The sequence below is a fragment of the Balaenoptera acutorostrata genome, chromosome 2 (assembly GCF_949987535.1).
Source record: "Balaenoptera acutorostrata chromosome 2, mBalAcu1.1, whole genome shotgun sequence".
In the NCBI taxonomy this organism is placed as follows: domain Eukaryota; kingdom Metazoa; phylum Chordata; class Mammalia; order Artiodactyla; family Balaenopteridae; genus Balaenoptera; species Balaenoptera acutorostrata.
In genome coordinates, this window is record NC_080065.1 from 168,777,932 (window position 1) to 168,795,358 (window position 17,427).

A 17,427-nucleotide genomic window follows, 5' to 3' on the forward strand; every position below is an offset into this window, starting at 1 on the left:
GTGCGAGGGCTTTCTCCAGTTGTGGCAAGCGGGGGCCACTCTTCATCGTGGTGCGCGGGCCTCTCACTATCGCGGCCTCTCTTGTTGCGGAGCACAGGCTCCAGACGCGCAGGCTCAGTAGTTGTGGCTCACGGGCCCAGTTGCTCCGCGGCATGTGGGATCTTCCCAGACCAGGGCTCAAATCCGTGTCCCCTGCATTGGCAGGCAGACTCTCAACCACTGCACCACCAGGGAAGCCCTCTGAGTTTATTTTTGTGTATGGTGTTAAATAATCTTCTAATTTCACATGTAGCTGACCAGTTTTCCCAGCACCATTTACTGAAGAGACTCTCTTCTCTCCATTGTAGAGTCTTGCTTCCTTTGTCATAGATTAATTGACCATAGCTGTGTGGGTTTATTTCTGGGTTTTCTATCCTGTTCACACATTGGTCTATATTTCTCTTTTTGTGCCAGTACCATACTGTTTTGATGACTGTAGCTTTGTAGTATAGCCTGAAGTCAGGGAGCCTGATTCCTCCAGCTCCATTTTTCTTTCTCAGGATTGCTTTGGCTATTCGAGGTCTTTTGTGTTTCCATACAAATTGTAAAATATTTTGTTCTAGTTCTGTGAAAAATGCCGTTGGTAATTTGATAGGGATTGCATTGAATCTGCAGGTTGCCTGGGGTAGTATAGTCATTTTGACAATATTGATTCTTCCAATCCAAGAACATGGTATATCTTTCTGTTTGTATCATCTTTGATTTCTTTCATCAGTGTCGTGTAGTTTTCAGAGTACAGGTCTTTTGTCTCCTTAGGTAGGTTTATTCCTAGGTATTTTATTCTTTTTGATGCGGTGATAAATGGGATTGTTTCCTTAATTTCTCTTTCTGATCTTTCATCGTTAGTGTATAGGAATGCGAGGGATTTCCGTGTATTAATTTTGTAACCTGAAACTTTACCAAATTCATTGATGAGCACTAGTAGTTTTCTGGTAGCTGTTTAGGATTTGTTATGTATAGTATTATCTCATATGCAAACAGTGACAGTTTTACTTCTTCTTTTCTAATTTGGATTCCTTCTATTTCTTTTTCTTCTTTGATTGCCGTGGCTAGGACTTCCAAAACTATGTTCAATAAGAGTGGCAAGAGTGGACATCTTTGTCTTTTTCCTGATCTTAGAGAAAATGCTTTCAGCTTTTCACTGTTGTGTATGATGTTAGCTGTAGGTTTGTCATATATAGCCTTTATTATGTTGAGGTTTGTTCCCTCTATGCCCACTTTCTGGAGAGTTTTATCATGAATGCGTGTTGAATTTTGTCAAAAACTTTTTCTGCATCTATTGAGATGATCATATGGTTTTTATTCTTCAATTTGTTGATGTGGTGTATCACACTGATTGATTTGAGGCAGTGAAAAATCCTTGCATCCCTGGGATAAATTCCACTTGATCATGGTGCATGATCCTTTTAATGTATTGTTGGGTTCAGTTTGCTAGTATTTTGTTGAGGATTTTTGCATCTATGTTCATTAGTGATATTGGTCTGTAATTTTCTTCTGTGGTATCTTTGTCTGGTTTTGGTATCAGGGTGATGGTGGCCTCATAGAATTAGTTTCGGAGTATTCCTTCCTCTGCAGTTTTTTGGAATAGTTTCAGAAAGATAGGTTAAGTGCCTTTTATCATGTTGAAGAAGTTCTCTTCTAGTCCTAGTTTTCTGACTTTTTATCATGAAAGGATGTTGGGTTTGTCGTTGCCATTTCTCCATCAATTGAGTTGATTGTGTTTTTTTTCTCTTTGTTCTAATAATGTGGTATATTGCATTAACTGATTTTCTAAGGGTGAACCACCCTTGTATTCTGAGATAAATCCTACTTGGATTCAGTTTGCTAGTATTTTAGTATGTTGTGGTTTTGTTTTCATTTGTCTCAAAGAATTTACTAATTTCCCTCTTTGGCCCACTGGTTGTTTAAGAGTGTGTTGTTTGATTTCTACATACTTGTGACTTTTTTAGTTGTCCAGATTTCCAGTTTCATTTCACTGTGAAGGTACTTTCTATTACTTCAATCTTAAGTTTGAGGTTTATTTTGAGGCCTACCATGTGGTCTGTCCTGGAGGATGTTCTGTGTGCACTTGAGAAGAATGTGGGTTCTGCTGATTCGGATGGAGTATTTCATGTATGTCTGTTGGGTGCAGATGGTCTATAGTGTTGTTCAAGTCTTCTGTTTCCTTATTGATCTTCTATCTTGGTGTCTTATCCATTATCAACATCTTTTTATTAACTTTTAAAAATAGTTAACAAGTATTAGATGGTTTTTGGTTCAGGCTGGGAAGTTGGTTTTGTGCGGTTTTTAAATGTGAAATTGGACTGAATGCATGAACACAGTGTTGAGGAGGCTGCGTGGCCTTGGGCAGCATATGTCTGTCCATCCCATCTGTGGCATAGGGCTGGGGACTGATTGTTGGAAACATGGTTTCTGGTAGCCAGTAAGTACCTTTGCCATGTTAGCCATGTGGCCTTCAGCAGGCTTCACATTTCCCTGAAAAAGTACTACTATCACTTTTTACACAACAGGGTCCTGCCTTGAGGCTTGCATGGGTTTGAAGTGAGGATGAGGCCTGTACCATATGGAGCAGAATTCTGGCACATATTGAGTTCTAAATAAATGTATCAGTGGGGCCCCAACTGTCTTTGACCCAGTCAACTCTGAAGAGCCCCAAACTTAATGCATTTTCTGTTTGTTTCATATTCTGAGAATGTCCCTGCTGAGGCATTTACTTCTGCATGTAAGATGAACCTTCAGTTTATTGAGCATTTCACTTGGTAGGGATTCCATTGCTCTCTTAAAAACGTGGTTCTCATCATGGGAAGCTCAATTTATGGTCTGATAGCAGCTTGGCTTCCAGGACCCCTCTCTAGTCCTGGGAGGTGCTTTCCCTGCCCAGACCTTGAGTTAGAGGGGCCATCTTTGCTGTGGGCTATTGGGGCCATTTGTAACTGGAGACCAGTCAGCAGACTTCAACTGAGGGCTAATAGATCCCTGAAGACTCAGCTCTCAGAGTCTTGCTGTACAGATGCAGCCATGGTGCCTAAGGCAGGTTTGTGCTCAACTCCTCCACCCTCTGCACTGAGGGGGGGTCGTGAGGAAGGGAGCACCGTGGTGGGGGGAGCTCCTTAAGAGAGAACCCTGTGCTGCCCCTGTTCATCCACAGAGCATCCTCAGGTCCTCAAGGAATGCAGCAGAGAGGACAGAGTGGGATGCGGGGGCGGTCTGTGAGTGCTGAATGTGACAGATTGTAGCCTAGAATATTCTTTACAGCCTCCAGAGCTTTGGCTGAGAGGGAGCCAATTTTCCCCTCTTTACCTTCTCTACAGCATGTTAATAGCCCCAACTGGTAGAATTGCAGACAGCTTGATTTATCCCAGCTCTATTCTTAAATGGTTGCTAGTTTCTCACTGCAAGGAAATTCAGTTTTTCAGTGGGGCAGTTTAATAACAAGATCAAGGCAAACAGTCTAGCTAATACTAACTCACGTTAGGTGCTTAATATTAATATACTAATACTCTAAATCCTGGAGTTCTATCATGAGGTAGAGCAAAACGTTTTTTTTCAGACTATAAGTTGAGGCAACCACTAGCATATTGTAGACATTTTAGAAATATTAAGGCCCATACTTGTATGTACCATGTCCTTACACAATGAAAGCACAAGCCTGGTTGTTTCAGGACCCCCTTGGAGGCACAGCTTACAGCAGAGCTTGGGGCCTCTGATTCCCAGACTTTCACACCTTGATAGCTGGCATGAGGCATACAGTTAAATACATCTGTTTTGGTAAGTGAACCTCCTCTACTGGATGAGCTATTTTTCCATAATTTATTTTCTGTTTTTATAAACAAAATGGGAATGGTTGGAAGGCTAAAATGTCTCCATATCAGCTCTTATATCAACCCAGACGGTGTCTGTGCCGCCTTTCTGAGGTCTGTGGTATTGCAGAGATGGAGGTCGCTGTAGCATGTGACCAAAGCAGAAGGTCTTCCTCTTCCAGAGAGGACAGTAACTTCTGCTCTGTCCTGGGGACCATGTGCTGCCTCCCACTTCCTGCCTGAGTCATCTCGGCTATCCCCCTTGCCGGTTACTGACGCTAGTGAGTGAGCCCAGCATCCTGCCTGTGGGGAACCAAGCCTCCTGCTCTGGCTTTGTTGAGCGCCTGTGACCCCTGAGCTGAAGAGCACTGAGTGTTTCTGTGGGTTTTTTTCCAAGATGCTGCTCCCAGAGGTATTGGCATGTATGTTTTTATGTCTTAACTTGTGGTTATGTGCATTATATATTTCTTTGGAGTTAGTTTCTCCTAAAACTCAACGTACTATTAATCAGGTAATTTCTGTGTAGGTGCAAATGTGGCTAGAAAGATGGCTGGCTGCTAGGTTTATTTATTAGTGGAGCAGAAACTTGGGGAAAAGTCCATTTTGACCCTGGTCTTTGACTCAGAGCCCAGCGAAGGCTCATCTGAGAAGCCAGTTGATATTCCAGAGGCTGGCAACATCATACATTGATGACTAGACAGCTTGTCATCCTGGGCCGCAGAAGTAACAACTGTTTTTAAGGTTTGGCCAGACTTCATATTCTCCATTCTTTCCATCCCATGTTATATGGAATGCACACGATGCCATTTAATTACTTCAGTCCCTTTCTTAAAGGAAAAAGACACTGGACCAATATTCCAGAGGTGCTAGTAGTTTGAAAGTTTACTCAGTAATTTTCTTTGCAGACTTAGTAGCTGTAAAGATCTTGCTTATATTTTTGCGGTATTAATTAATTTCAAGTGCAGTTTTGGCAGACCAACCAAGGGTCTCAACTGGCTGCATAGAATGGGTGCTATTTTTAAGGCCATCATCTCAGTGAAGCTTTTTCCAAATGAAATTCAACAGGAACCAGCCTTTATTTGGACTGTACACTCAGTAAAATGCTCAACTTTTGTAGGCATGTCAGCAGTTCTTACAAAATAAGTTGTATGTGCCTTTTATTACTGTGCTTATTAAGTGTAGACTCAGGAATGTAGGTGTTCTTGCTTTTGCCACTGTTTCATTTTGGAAAGAGGCAGTTGATTCATCCTCTAGAGAAAGATGGCCATGGAAACGTAGGACACATAAGGTCAGTCACACAAAGTGGCCCTTGGTGGAAGTGCTATCATGTGGTGATGTGGTCCTGTGCTACCTGGCACAGTAGCCACTGGCTACATGTGGCTACTGAGCACTTAAAAAGCAGTTGGTCTGTGACTTCCCTGGTGGCGCAGTGGTTAAGAATCTGCCTGCTAATGCAGGGGACACAGGTTCGAGCCCTGGTCCGGGAGGATCCCACATGCCGCGGAGCAACTAAGCCCATGCACCACAACTACTGAGCCTGCACTCTAGAGCCTGCGAGCCACAACTACTGAGCCTGCCTGCCACAACTACTGAAGCCTGCACGCCTAGAACCTGTGCTCTGCAACGAGAGAAGCGACCACAGTGAGAAGCCCGCGCACCACAATGAAGAGTAGCCCCCGCTTGCCATAACTAGAGAAAGCCCGTGCGCAGCAATGAAGACCCAACACAGCCAAAAATAAATAAATAAAATAAATAAATTTATTTAAAAAAGCAGTTGGTCCAAGTTCATACTAGCTTGCTAGGACTTCATATAAAAAAAGAATATAAAATATCTCATTAATAATTGTTTATATTGACTTCATGTTGAAATGATAATGTTTTGGGTTGATTGGTTTAAATAAAATATATTATTAAAATTAGTTATACTATTTACTTTTTATTAGAAAATTTGAAATTGCAGTTATGGCTCTCCCCTAACTGGACATCTTGCCACAGTTGCTCAGGGCTCTAAGAGCTGGCACAGGTTCTGGGGTGTGTGAATGGACTGCCTATCCCTGGTGGGAGCCCTTTTGCCATTTTTTAAGGGTCTTATGCAATTTCTTTCAGTGTCTCAGTGATGTGACCTCTGAGTCATGGCCATGACATCTATTGTCCACGCATCGGTCATGTCAGGGCCGCACTGGGAGCTGAACCCCAAGAGCTTGAGCAAGTCGCCCACCCTTCTCAACCTCATCTGTGAAACAGAGTTAGATTGAGGATTAACAGGGAATAGTTAGGGCACATTGCAGGGGTCTCATAACTCCTATCCTTATTTAGGATAACTGGGGGATGAGGAAACAGAAAACAAAACCGTGTATATATATATACTTTAATCCCCAGTTTTCCTTTTCTCTGAGAGTGTACGGATGTTGGGATGAGAAAGCAAGATGAAAAGGCCACACAATATTATCAGCAGTGCTTATGTGATAGGCAGTAATTTGCATTTGGATTTTGGAGGAATTTTATTTTCTCCTCTAAGTTCTGTTTCCTGGTTTTCTATGTGCACTGTTATTATCGGAACAGAACAGGACAGTTGACTATCTGCAGGCACTAAAGGGAATACGTGGCTGCCTTGCTGAAGGCCCATCTCCTGCCACCAGCGCACGTGCAAACAGTGATTGTTTACAGTTCAGAACCTGGTGGTCCTGAAAGACAGTTCAGTTGAAAATAAACTTGACCACATTCTGATGTGATTGACAAGGATGTAGAGGTAGCAAAGAGAGCCGCAAGGTCTGTGCGGGCTGATCACTCAACGTAGGAGAGAGACCTCCTCAAGGGTGTCAAATCGGATGCAGGTGTGTGACAAAGGGGACATTTTGTGCAAGTTCCTGGTAGAACGGCCTTATTATCACACTAAAATGGAGGTAACGAGGAAGGAATAGTTGACCAGAGAGAACAGCATGGAAGACCTGCCTAACATAGTGATGAGTGGTGACTTTTTTATTATGCTCTCTGGGCCTCAGCCATATGAGATCATAGAAATGAGAGATGGAAAAGACCTCCTGTATTAGGTCATCCAGCCCATCCCCTCCAGAGCTGACTGACCCCACAGTGTACTTTCCAGAGCTCCGTCCAGTTTTTCAAGTGACTCAACTGATGGAGTTTCCACCAGCTCCCAGAAGGTGCAGAAAGGTGGTGTCTGAGACGGCTAACTTGGATCTGGATTTATTCCTCTTTCTCATGACGAAGATCCCAGCGACGATGCTTTGTTTGAAGAGAGATGTGGGGGTGAATCCCACCTCTGTCACTAACTTGCGGATGACTGTGGGTGACCCCAGCTCGCCTCATCTCCACATCCCCCTCCAAAAGTTGGGGTGCTTTGCTGGGCTCCTTCAGTCTGAGCATTCTAAGACTTGGCGGCGGCACCTTACATAGCACTTTATGGTTTTCACAGCTTGTTCACATTTGTGATCTCATTTGAGCCTCACCATTCTTAGGGCAGGAGTTGATCTTATTATCCTCCTGGCCATCTCCCTGCCTTTATTCTGTTTCTTGTTCATCAGATGAAGCAGTTCTCCCAGGCAGTGGGTGCTGGGCCAGGTGGTCAGGCATTCCTTTTGATTCTAAGCACAGAGCTGCTTCCATTTGACCTCATGGGTACTATTATGCCTTCTGAGACACCACACGGGTACAGTTTACTCTCCTTGAGGTGTGACCTCCTTTCCCGGCAGTAGCACTGCTCAGGATTGTCCCAGGCCACCTGTGGAACCTAGAGCTTTCTTGCCTGTGTCACCTGGTGGGACCTCTGGGGGTAGGGGGTGGGATTTCAGTGTGGAGTATGATATATTATCAATAGATTGCACTTGGGGTCCTCTGAGGTGGTCACCCAGGCTGTTCACTAGTGACATCCATCCCTGTGTGATAAAGGACTTTGAATGGATCTGTAGGCAGGTTAATCCACTGGGAGTTAGTAAGCAGGGCACCACAGGCTCATCTTAATAATTCAGATTCTGCAGTTCTTTTTCTTGACCTAACCAATGATCTGAAACTTTCCCTAAAAGAGGAGAGGTATTAACATTTATTGCAAGTAGTTGGTCATTAAGATTCCTCTTAAAAATCATTTCTTTTTGTGTCGGCTTGGGGATATTAAATTTTTAAACCCAGGTTCGGTAAGTATGTAATTAAAGTACATTTCACAATGCAACTAGTCCCAATAGAATTGTAATACAATGCTGCTCTTAACTAGTTTACGAAACTATATGAAGGATGACATGAGTCACAGAAATGGGGACGAGGGGCTGCCATCGAGCCTGGTCGGCTCCCTTGGTCTAGCCATGCTGGAGCAGCCCTCCACGCTGTGGGTGCCATCCTCCCCTGTGGCATCACTGTGTGTTTATGGTATTTCTGAGTGTCCTCCACGTGTCTGCGCCCACAGATATCTTTTTCGCCTCTCCACAGAACCCCGCCGTCTCCCAGTTTTTCTCAGTAGGCCCACGGGGTTATGTCGTGTAACCGCTTCATCACCTTGGGTTATTTGTGCTGTGTTTTGTTCTGCCTTTTGTATTTGTATGTGAAATATTTCAAACATATAGACAAAAAAGTGTTTTGCCTTCTTAAATTTTGTTTTTCCAGCTTCAGTCTGCAGTTAGGCACTTGGATGCAGAAAGGTAATGAAAACAATGATTGGGTGAGAGCTGGAACTCAGATCTGAGTTGTAGGATCCAGATCCCTGGTTCTGCCCTGTGCCGCTACTGTTTGCAGGAATTCCACGTGGATGTGGTAACATTCCCAGCAAGGCTGTCAGGGTTGGTGAAACAGCAAACCGTGGGTTGGAAACAGCAGTGCCGCAGGGGTGCATCTCCTGGGGCTGTGTGGTCAGTCTCCTTGCTTATGGCCTGGAGCAGGGCCAGAGAGCAAATACGTCATCTTCCAGCAGCTCTACCTCGCTGAAGGTCAGTGCCAGAAAGTGGCAGACCTGAGACCCAAACCCAGGGTCAGAGCTGCAAGCCCTGGCTCTGTGCTCAGAGTGTTCATCATTCCCATTGACTTACAAATTTTCTTAAGTACTGTAAAAATAAGGGAAAGAAATATTGTCTGTTTTTGAGAGTATAAGAAAAGGCACCCCTCCTATCATTTGTGCTTCTCTTGCAGATCCTGAGGAAACTAAAAGATCTCGCGTTGGATGCCGAAACAGAGCTGGAGAGACAGGATGAGGCCTTGGATGGCATCACTGCAGCTGTGGACCGGACAACCTTAACCATTGACAAGCACAATCGACGAGTGAAAAAACTGACCTAGAAGGACAAGAAAGCATAGAGGTGACTGCTTTTGTTGAGAATCACTTCTCTGAGTACGTTGTTCTCAACTCCTGCATGCTTCCTTTGAGATGAAGACCCCAGGAAGTCATTCCAAGCGCCCTGCCCCAGGAGGTGCACAGCTGCCCCAGGGTGAAGGGCTGCTGTTGACGGCTGTGAGCAGCTTAGCTTGGGGTGATTGTGGCTGCCACCAAGGGATTCCCTTGCAGGGAGCTGAAAGTGCAGCTGGAGGAGAGGAGTTGTGCCTGCAAATACAGCGAGCCGCTTCCTCCCAAGGCCCTCTCAGGCTGCCTGTGGAGTCAGGAGCACACACGCATTCAAACATGGGCTGAGCCCTATTGAGGTGGCCACGACAGCGAGGCGGCTCTTCATTCTGAGGGTGGGCTGCACCCAGCACTCAGGGACCACTTTGCTTGGCCACAATCCCAGGTCTCCAGTGGCACAACTAGCTGCATTTTCATCCTTTTTCCATTCTTGATAAGCATAGAAAGGATGGTTTAAGTCTCTGTGAAAGAAATCTACTTATTTCTAACCCTCTGCCTATCTGAACACTGCAGGCATAGCCTATGTCAGCAAAATCTCTTCTCCAGGATCACATTCAGGTCTGAGCCTGCCTCTCCTGCATGGGCTGCTCAGCACAGACCCCACTGCCTTCACTTTGTTCCATTTTTCTTTGGTGGACAGGTCAGTTTCTTTCTGGTTGTATTGTAATTTCTAACCAAAGCTGAGTCTAGTATACCTCGAGGTCATCCTATAAGCATCTGAAATATTCTTTCACTGCTCAGTTTTTAGTCAAACATGAAAATAGTACATACTGCACCTATTTTAAGAAGTGTTAATTTTTGCTTTTTTGCCCCATTTCTACCCGGAAACAAAAGAGAAATGCTAGCTTTAGAATATTTTTTGAAGCTATGCATTGATGCTGCTTTTTGCTTGGTTTTGGGTATCTTAGTGTGTCCCTGGGAGAGCCCCTCATGGGGAGACAAGAGGAAAGTAGAGAAGTGGGTGACCTCCTCCCATTCTCACAACAAGCCACCTCCAGACGGCTTTGAAATAACATCCCAAAGAACCTTGCACGGAGAGGCTCAGTTAGACCTTGTAGAGATGTTACTTTGAAGCGCCTTTCCTACACCCCTCCTGGGATGGCGCCCGCAAGCCCTGTGCTGCCCTGCTGCACCACTCCACTTGCATACTAAGTCCTGGATCGTTTTAAGAATTAATTCACAGATGCAGTGTTAGTTTTCTGGGGGCTGCCCCAACAAAGTACCACAAACAGGAGGCTTACAACAATAGGAATGCACTTCCGGAGGCCAGAAGTCCAGGATCGAGGTGTCGGCAGGCTGTGCTCCTTCTGGAGACTCTAGGAGAGGATCATTCCTGCCACTTCTAGTTGCTGGTACCTCCATGTATCCCTGAGCTTGTGGCCACATCACCCCAGTCTCTGCCTCCATTGTCATGTGGCCATCTTCCTGTGTTTCTGTGTCTCAAATCTCCCTCTCCTCTCTCTTATAAGGATCCATCCTAATCCAAGGTCATCTTATCTTGAGATCCTTACCTCGATGACATCTACAGAGACCCCATTTCCAGATAAGGTCACATTCTGAGATTCCCAGTGAGTATGCATTTTGGGTCACCTAGGGATGCCCAGCCTTGTCGTAGCTGACCCATTCCAAAAAGACATGGAAAGTAGCACTTTCAGAAGGTAATGTTCATAAGGGTCTTTCAATTCTTATCTGTTTTGCAATTTGGTAAATTATATTCCTAGTCTCTGTTTGCCTTACTTGGTTTGTACTTACTAACCTCCAAAATGAGAGGTGGACCTGTTCTTTCAAGGTTTCCCACGCTAATGCCGGCATGTGAGCAGTTGCCCTTGACCTTTCCTGGCACATCAAGTGGTGGAGCTCTTGGAGCTCATGCTCATTGCAGGGGGTCTGAGCCCCGTGCAGCCCCTTCTAGTGCTTGATGACAGGGAGGTCGGGGAGGACACGGCAGATGTGAAGATGTGTCAACAAGGACAGTTACTGAGAGCTCATGCCTAGAGGCAGCGGCAGCTGGATCACGTCCCTAGGGAACTTGGAGGAATGCTGGAGGAAAGGCAGCTCGTGCCCTGGGCACAGGGCAAGTGCAGGTGTGCAGGCTGTGCCCAAGTACTGTAGCTTCTCACAGCAGCCCATGAAGAGTGAGTCCCCCTGAGGTAGAGTATGTGGTTCTCACCGTGGCCACACACTGGGCTCATGCCAGGGACTCAGAAGATACAAACACACACGCACACATGCGTGCACCGACCCCAGGCCCCTCAGTCAGAATCTCTGAGGGTATATACATGACCCAAATGTTTCTAATGAGCAGAAGGGGAAGATCCACAGGCCAGGTGACTTACTGCCACCAGACCTGCTCTCTCTCTACAACTAGCTCTAGAGAGCCCTGAACAGCTGAAATGAAAACGAATCTGTCCCACTCATCATGCTGTTCTGAATCCAGGTGGGCACTGCTCAAGAGTTCCCAGTGCAGCCTCCAGCGGCCAGCCAGCCTCTGCTTGTCCTGAAAACGTACCACCCAGCACTCATGTGGCATCAGGGCCGTACACACCTCGGCTGCTAACAGGCCTCTGGAAAGCAGGGGGCCAGGACTCTGTTGGTGATCCCTCGCCAGGAGCAAGCCCTGAGCTCTCTGGGCCTCACGCTGTCCTAATCCATCACCTGGGGATGCATAAAGCCCAGACACTCTGGGCATGAAGGTGTGTGGTACAGAAGACATTGTACTGTTAGAGGATTATTCTCCGGGCCTTTTCTCTCCCATGAATAGTTAAATTGATAGAGACTATGGTCTGTTTATGTGGAGACTTAGAGTGTAAAAAGAAAAAAAAAAAAAGGCCATCAAGAGCCATTTTATGCTATTTTTTTTTTAACCTTGGCCCCAGAGTTAACTATTTTAACCTTAACCCCTTCCAGTAGCAGAAAATCCATGTGCCAAACTGTTAGTCACCAAGGCTGAAACAAAATTGCCAGGAACCATATAAAAACCAGGCACTGATTCCCACAGCACACTAATTCCCCACCCCAGGTGCACTGATTCCACCTCCCATTGCTCCCTCAGCTTATGGTGCACTGACTCTGCCTCCACACTTTAGACATGGGAAGGACACGAGGGGGAACAGATGTTGTGATGCTCCTAGAAGCAGTAGCAGGGGAAGGAGATGAGCAGGTAGGCTGGTGATCTCTCCTGCCATCCTCAGGCAGCCCAGGTGGTAAGTGCCGTGATGGCTAGAACCAAGTGGATCCCATCAGCTGAGTAGACCCTCCGGAGAGTGGCAGGAAGGGCACACTGAGCCTGTTGGCATCATCATGGCTGGTGTTTGGATCAGGGCCTATTGTGTCTCCTGTTTTGTTTTTTACTTTCCTGATGTGGAGTGTGTCCTCTGACACTGACATTGGATTTGTGTGTGGGGTCAGGCTCACCCACATGAGTACCAAAATCTATTTGCCGCTGTTTAGCCTGTGACTGAGGGAATTATGAGGGGATTATGTTAGTTTGTTGTCACCCCGTAAGGTGTTTGTACTTCCTAAAACATATAACACTTTGAGCGCAGTTTTACCCTCTGTAAAGGTGGGCAGAATACAAGACCCACATCTAATGCAGCTGTGAGACCAATATTGAGCTGAAATGAAACTGCTTTGACATTCATCAAAAATGGCTGATCCTTTTGTTTGTTTAGGGCAGAAGTCAGCAGACTTTTTCTATAAAGGGCCAGGTAGAAAATACTTCATCTTTCAAGCCATATGGTGTCTGTTGTGAACAAATGGCCGTGCTATGTTCCAGTAAGACTACCTGTGAGATTAGAATTTCATATATGTCATGTGTCCTGAAATGTTATTCTTGTTTTGATTTTCTTCGTTCAACCATTTGAAAGTTCAGACATGTCCTTAGCTTGCAGGCCATAGGAGAACAGACGGCAGGGCTTTGTAGTCACCTGCCCAGGTAGGTGTGTTCCTTTTGAGGTTTCACATAAAGTTGTCCAGCATTGTCTGTCCTGGAGGGCAGCTTACTTCCCTCCTCAGCCCCAAACTCAAGCATGGCCTTAGCTCTTCACATGGCACTGCTGCTGGTGGCCAAAGCTGAGTCTAGGGTTGCGGCTGGGAGGGTTCTGGGTATCTTTGCCATAAAAGATAAAAAGGGCATAATGAAAAAGGCAAAAATGACATAATGAAACATGAAAAATTAATGACAAAATCTTTAAAAGATTTTATTGTGGAAAAATGAAAATACTAAAAATATTTTAATACAATTAAAATGTGTGTAGATTCATGGTTATAGTTGTATTTGGGTATAACTTAGAGGAAGTGATGATACTTCCTTTCTCAAAGTCAGTCATTAAGGATTCAGGATCTAATGTCAGTTGTAAGTTCTTTACGATATAAAAAAATCTTTTGTCTCTTCAGGTTTTTCTGGAAGTAAAATGAACAGATGAAGGATGCTATTTCTTATCAATGTATTTCTTGTGTGTAACTGGTAGTACATATCTGGACTACATTTAAATGTTCCATCACATGTCCAGTTCTTACATTTAACCAAATCATCTAAGCAAGATCTGTGCCAAATGCCAAAATTCTGGCTACATCATGTACTCCGCTATCAAATAGCAAAAAAGTTTCACCATTTTCAAGAAACTTATGCTCATCAGGAACCACATAACCATTTATTTTTGTGGGGGATAGGAGGTCCTAGATTCTTCTTTTCCCTCCGACTTCTAATATTGCATAAGTTTGGTAAAGAAAGCGTTAGAGAACAAGCTGCCATATCTAAATTAGCTAAAGAATTGATCATTAATGCTCTCAAAGACTGTTGTGAATTAGTTACTTTATCTTTTATGGCAGAATTGCCATACAGCCAATTAGTTGCGTGACCAAACTGCTTGCAGCAAAGATGCTCACAGCAAACATACCGTTCATAGGCTGGGAGACCCCTACCACCTTGTTTCCTGACTGTGCTCAGCTGTTCAGAGCCTCAAAGCCTGCGCTGATGGCACAAAGTCAGACCTGTTCCTTTTAAAGGCAGAAACGGGGAACAGTAGAGAGAGGGGAGTGAGACGGGAAATGGCAGGTACTGGTTTCCACAAGTGATCTTCTCTGGAGGCCCAAAATCAGCACACACACAAATTTTAGGAGAGAGGAAAAAACAAAAGTCAATCCTTGAGACATTTTCAAATAACACAGGAAACTCAACTATATGCAGTCAGTTGGGGTGGGGGCTTTGGTTTTGGGTTTGATGAAATGGCCTCTCGGAGACAGTTGTATTGATTGGGGCATCAACCCTGGCATGAGACCACACGACAAGCAGGTGCCTCCAAGGACCCACTGGCCTCACCTGTGAGGAGTCCCCTCCCCTCTCACTGCTCCCAGTTTAATTATTAGCTATGGGTTTGAATAAAACTTGAAACACTTGAAAATTGTAATCAGTTTTCACATTTGCAACTGATTTCTACAGCCACGTAATATCTCAAGCTTTTGGCACCCATCTGGAAACTTAGAACAGCAGTGTGTTTGCCCAGGAGGTAATTTTCCCTGATTCATTTTGAAAGTGAAAAGTCACAGGGTTGGTCCTTCAGCTAGGGTGGTCCTGCTTCCCAGAAGGACTGCTCAGTCTCATCCCTCAGCTTCCTCAGTGAGAAGTAGACCGGCCTGGGCAGAGTGGGGGAGGCATAGATGCAGAGACAGCAGGAGCTGCTCGCCAGCCCAGGAGAGCCATTCAGGGGCCACATGCAGTGTCCAGGTGAGGAGACCCAGGCTGCAGGGGTGGGGAGCTATGAGCAGGACCATGGTCAAGGCTGTGTTCTGTGGGCCTGACTCATGTCCTGGGCTCTCGATGGTTAGGCAACCATGTCCAGGCCATCCCATCATGAGTGGCTACTGTCCTGGGGGGCACTGGTGCCGCACTAACTGTCCAACATGTTCTCCCACCAGGTCTGAAGCAGCACTTGTTCCTCAGAGCCCGCTGGATTTTACTCTTATCACCTATCACAACCTCTGCCCCTTTGTCTCACCCTGGGGAGGCAAGTGTGGGCTAGGGAATGGGCAACTCACTTCCCCCATCTATCCCTTCTGGAGGTCGGAGGGTTAGGGAGGTCTAGGGCATGTTTCCTAGAATGAGTAAAAGGCAGGGTGCAGAAACCCAGCTGTACATGAAGGAGGGTCAGGGCCTCACAGGTGTCCCAGGATGCCTCTTCCTCCACACTCTTAGGCTGTTTCCACCCGTCAGCAGTGGCTGTTCTGTTCCCACGCCTGGCCCATGGAGCTGGTGCTGAGAGATTAATGAGGCTGGCCCTTTTTTAGAGGCTCAGGGCAGATGCCTTGGAAAGGGGTGGGAGGTGGGGTGCAGCCATTGGGCTCCCACACCATGGAAGGTGAGGACAAGCAGAGAATGCACAGCCTTGTGAAGTCCCTTGGGTATAGTTGTTTGGCCCTTGCGCTGCATTTTCCAGTGGAAATGACGCTCTAGAGGGCAGTTTGTTTCCTAATGTGATGGCAGCATTGAGATGCACAGCATGGGAATGAAGATGATAGGGATGGGTCAGAGGGCAAGGCCAGGGATCCCATTCTCAAGTGCCCAGTACATGGGTCATCTGTGAATCAAACACTCAAGTCTGCTCATGTGTGCTGGCCTTGCTCTGAGTGCTTACAGAAGCTCCCCAGAGGGGAGCTCTGTTTACCTTTCTTATGGGCAAGGAAACAAACACCTAACTCCCACCCAGGGTCGGCACTCAATCCTCTGGGGGCTGCTGAGATCCTGACTGCCCAACAGGAACAAACCCACAGGAAGGGCTGTGGGGAGAAGGGAAGGTGTCCCAGGTCGTGGGTGTGGTCTGGATGAGCCAGGGTTACTTACAGACCCAAACCCACCCATTTATGGCCCATCTCATAGAAAACTGGTTTCTCTTCGGAAGCAGGAGCTGCCTGCTAAACTTTCAGACCACCTTTCTTACCAATTGGCTTGTTCATGTAGGACATTGCCTTGGTGCGGGAGGGTCACAGAGGGGGGGTTGAAGCAATAGCTGGGGAGGCGGTGAGATTGCCCTCTGGGACACTCACTGTCCTGATCCCTCCAGCTTAACCCCAGATCAGGAGGTGCCTGAACCTGGAGCCTCACTCGCTCTGTGTGCTTGCTGGAGTGTGCGGTCATGAGGAAAGACACCATGGCATCTTGTTCAAGCCCACTCTGATCTCTGGGTCCTATGAAGTAAGCACTCTGCCCTCTTGGCATCATAAGCTAGCCTGAGGCTGCTGACAGCTCCACCCACTCCTGCTTGCTCAGCTCTCCCTTGTCACACTGCCCAGCACAGGAACATCATCATGGGTGGGGTCTCCCTGTTACTCTGCCCTCAGGGTCCACAGACCTCAGCATGGGTGGGGTCTCCCCATCACCCAGCCCTTCACTCTTACCAGACCTTACAGCATGGAGTAGGGTCTCCCCATCACCTGGCCTGGCTGCAAACTGTACAAAAGAGCAGATGGAGGTGTATGATCTTCCTGGAGCTGCTGTAACAAAATACCACAGACTGGGTGTCTTGAAACACCAGAATTTAAGCTCTCACAATTCTGGAGGTCAGAATTCTGAAATCAACGTGTCGGCAGGGCCCTGCTCTCCTCAGAGGCTCTAGGGGAGAATTCTTTCGCCTTTCCACCTTCTGAGGCTACGTCTCTCCATTTCCACTGCATCTTCGCATTGCCTCTTCCTCTTCTGTGTGTCTGTCTCAAAATTCCCACTGCCTCTTTCCTATAAGGACACTTGTCAGTGGATTTAGCATCCACCAGGTAATCTCGCATGATCTGCTCATCTCAAGATTCTTAACTGCATATGTAGAGACACTTTTTCCAAGTAGGTCATATTTACAGGTTCCTGGAATTAGGATTGGACATATCTTTTGAGGGCAACAATTCAGCCTATTATAGTCTGCCTGCTGTTCCTCCTAAATTCACATTCATCCCACATACAAAATACATTCACTCCATCCCAAATCTCCAAAAGTCTCAACCCATTACATAACAGCTCTTCATCCAAAATCTCATCTAAATATCATCAGCTCTGATCTCATCATCTGAATCATCTAAATCCAGTATTGGTGAGACTCTTGGTATGGTCCATCTGGGGCAAAATTCCTCTCCATCTTTGATCTGTGAAACCAGAAAACAAATTATCTGCTTCCAAAATACAGTGGTGGGACAAGCATGTGATACATGATAGACTGTTCCTACTCCAAAAGGTTGGGGGAGGGGAGGGGGAATGGAAGTTAGGAAGGG

At 46.1% G+C, this 17,427-nt stretch overlaps 1 protein-coding gene across 6 annotated transcripts in view; it reads left to right on the forward strand.

The window, feature by feature from the left end:
- SNAP47 (synaptosome associated protein 47) overlaps positions 1-17,427 on the forward strand; it is a 150,109-nt gene that overhangs the window by 56,630 nt on the left and 76,052 nt on the right. For 4 of the 6 annotated variants that reach the window (XR_009006893.1, XM_007169893.2, XM_007169892.2 and 1 more), the window contains exon 5: positions 8,970-9,136. Coding sequence is in view for 5 of the 6 variants with exons in the window: in XM_007169893.2 (XP_007169955.2) it covers positions 8,970-9,116 (147 nt within the window). In the remaining variant the exon portion in view is untranslated. Of the gene's footprint in view, positions 1-5,296; positions 5,647-8,969; positions 9,137-17,427 lie in introns of those variants that run through there. The other 2 variants (XM_057539504.1, XM_057539500.1) reach the window with 2 other exon arrangements.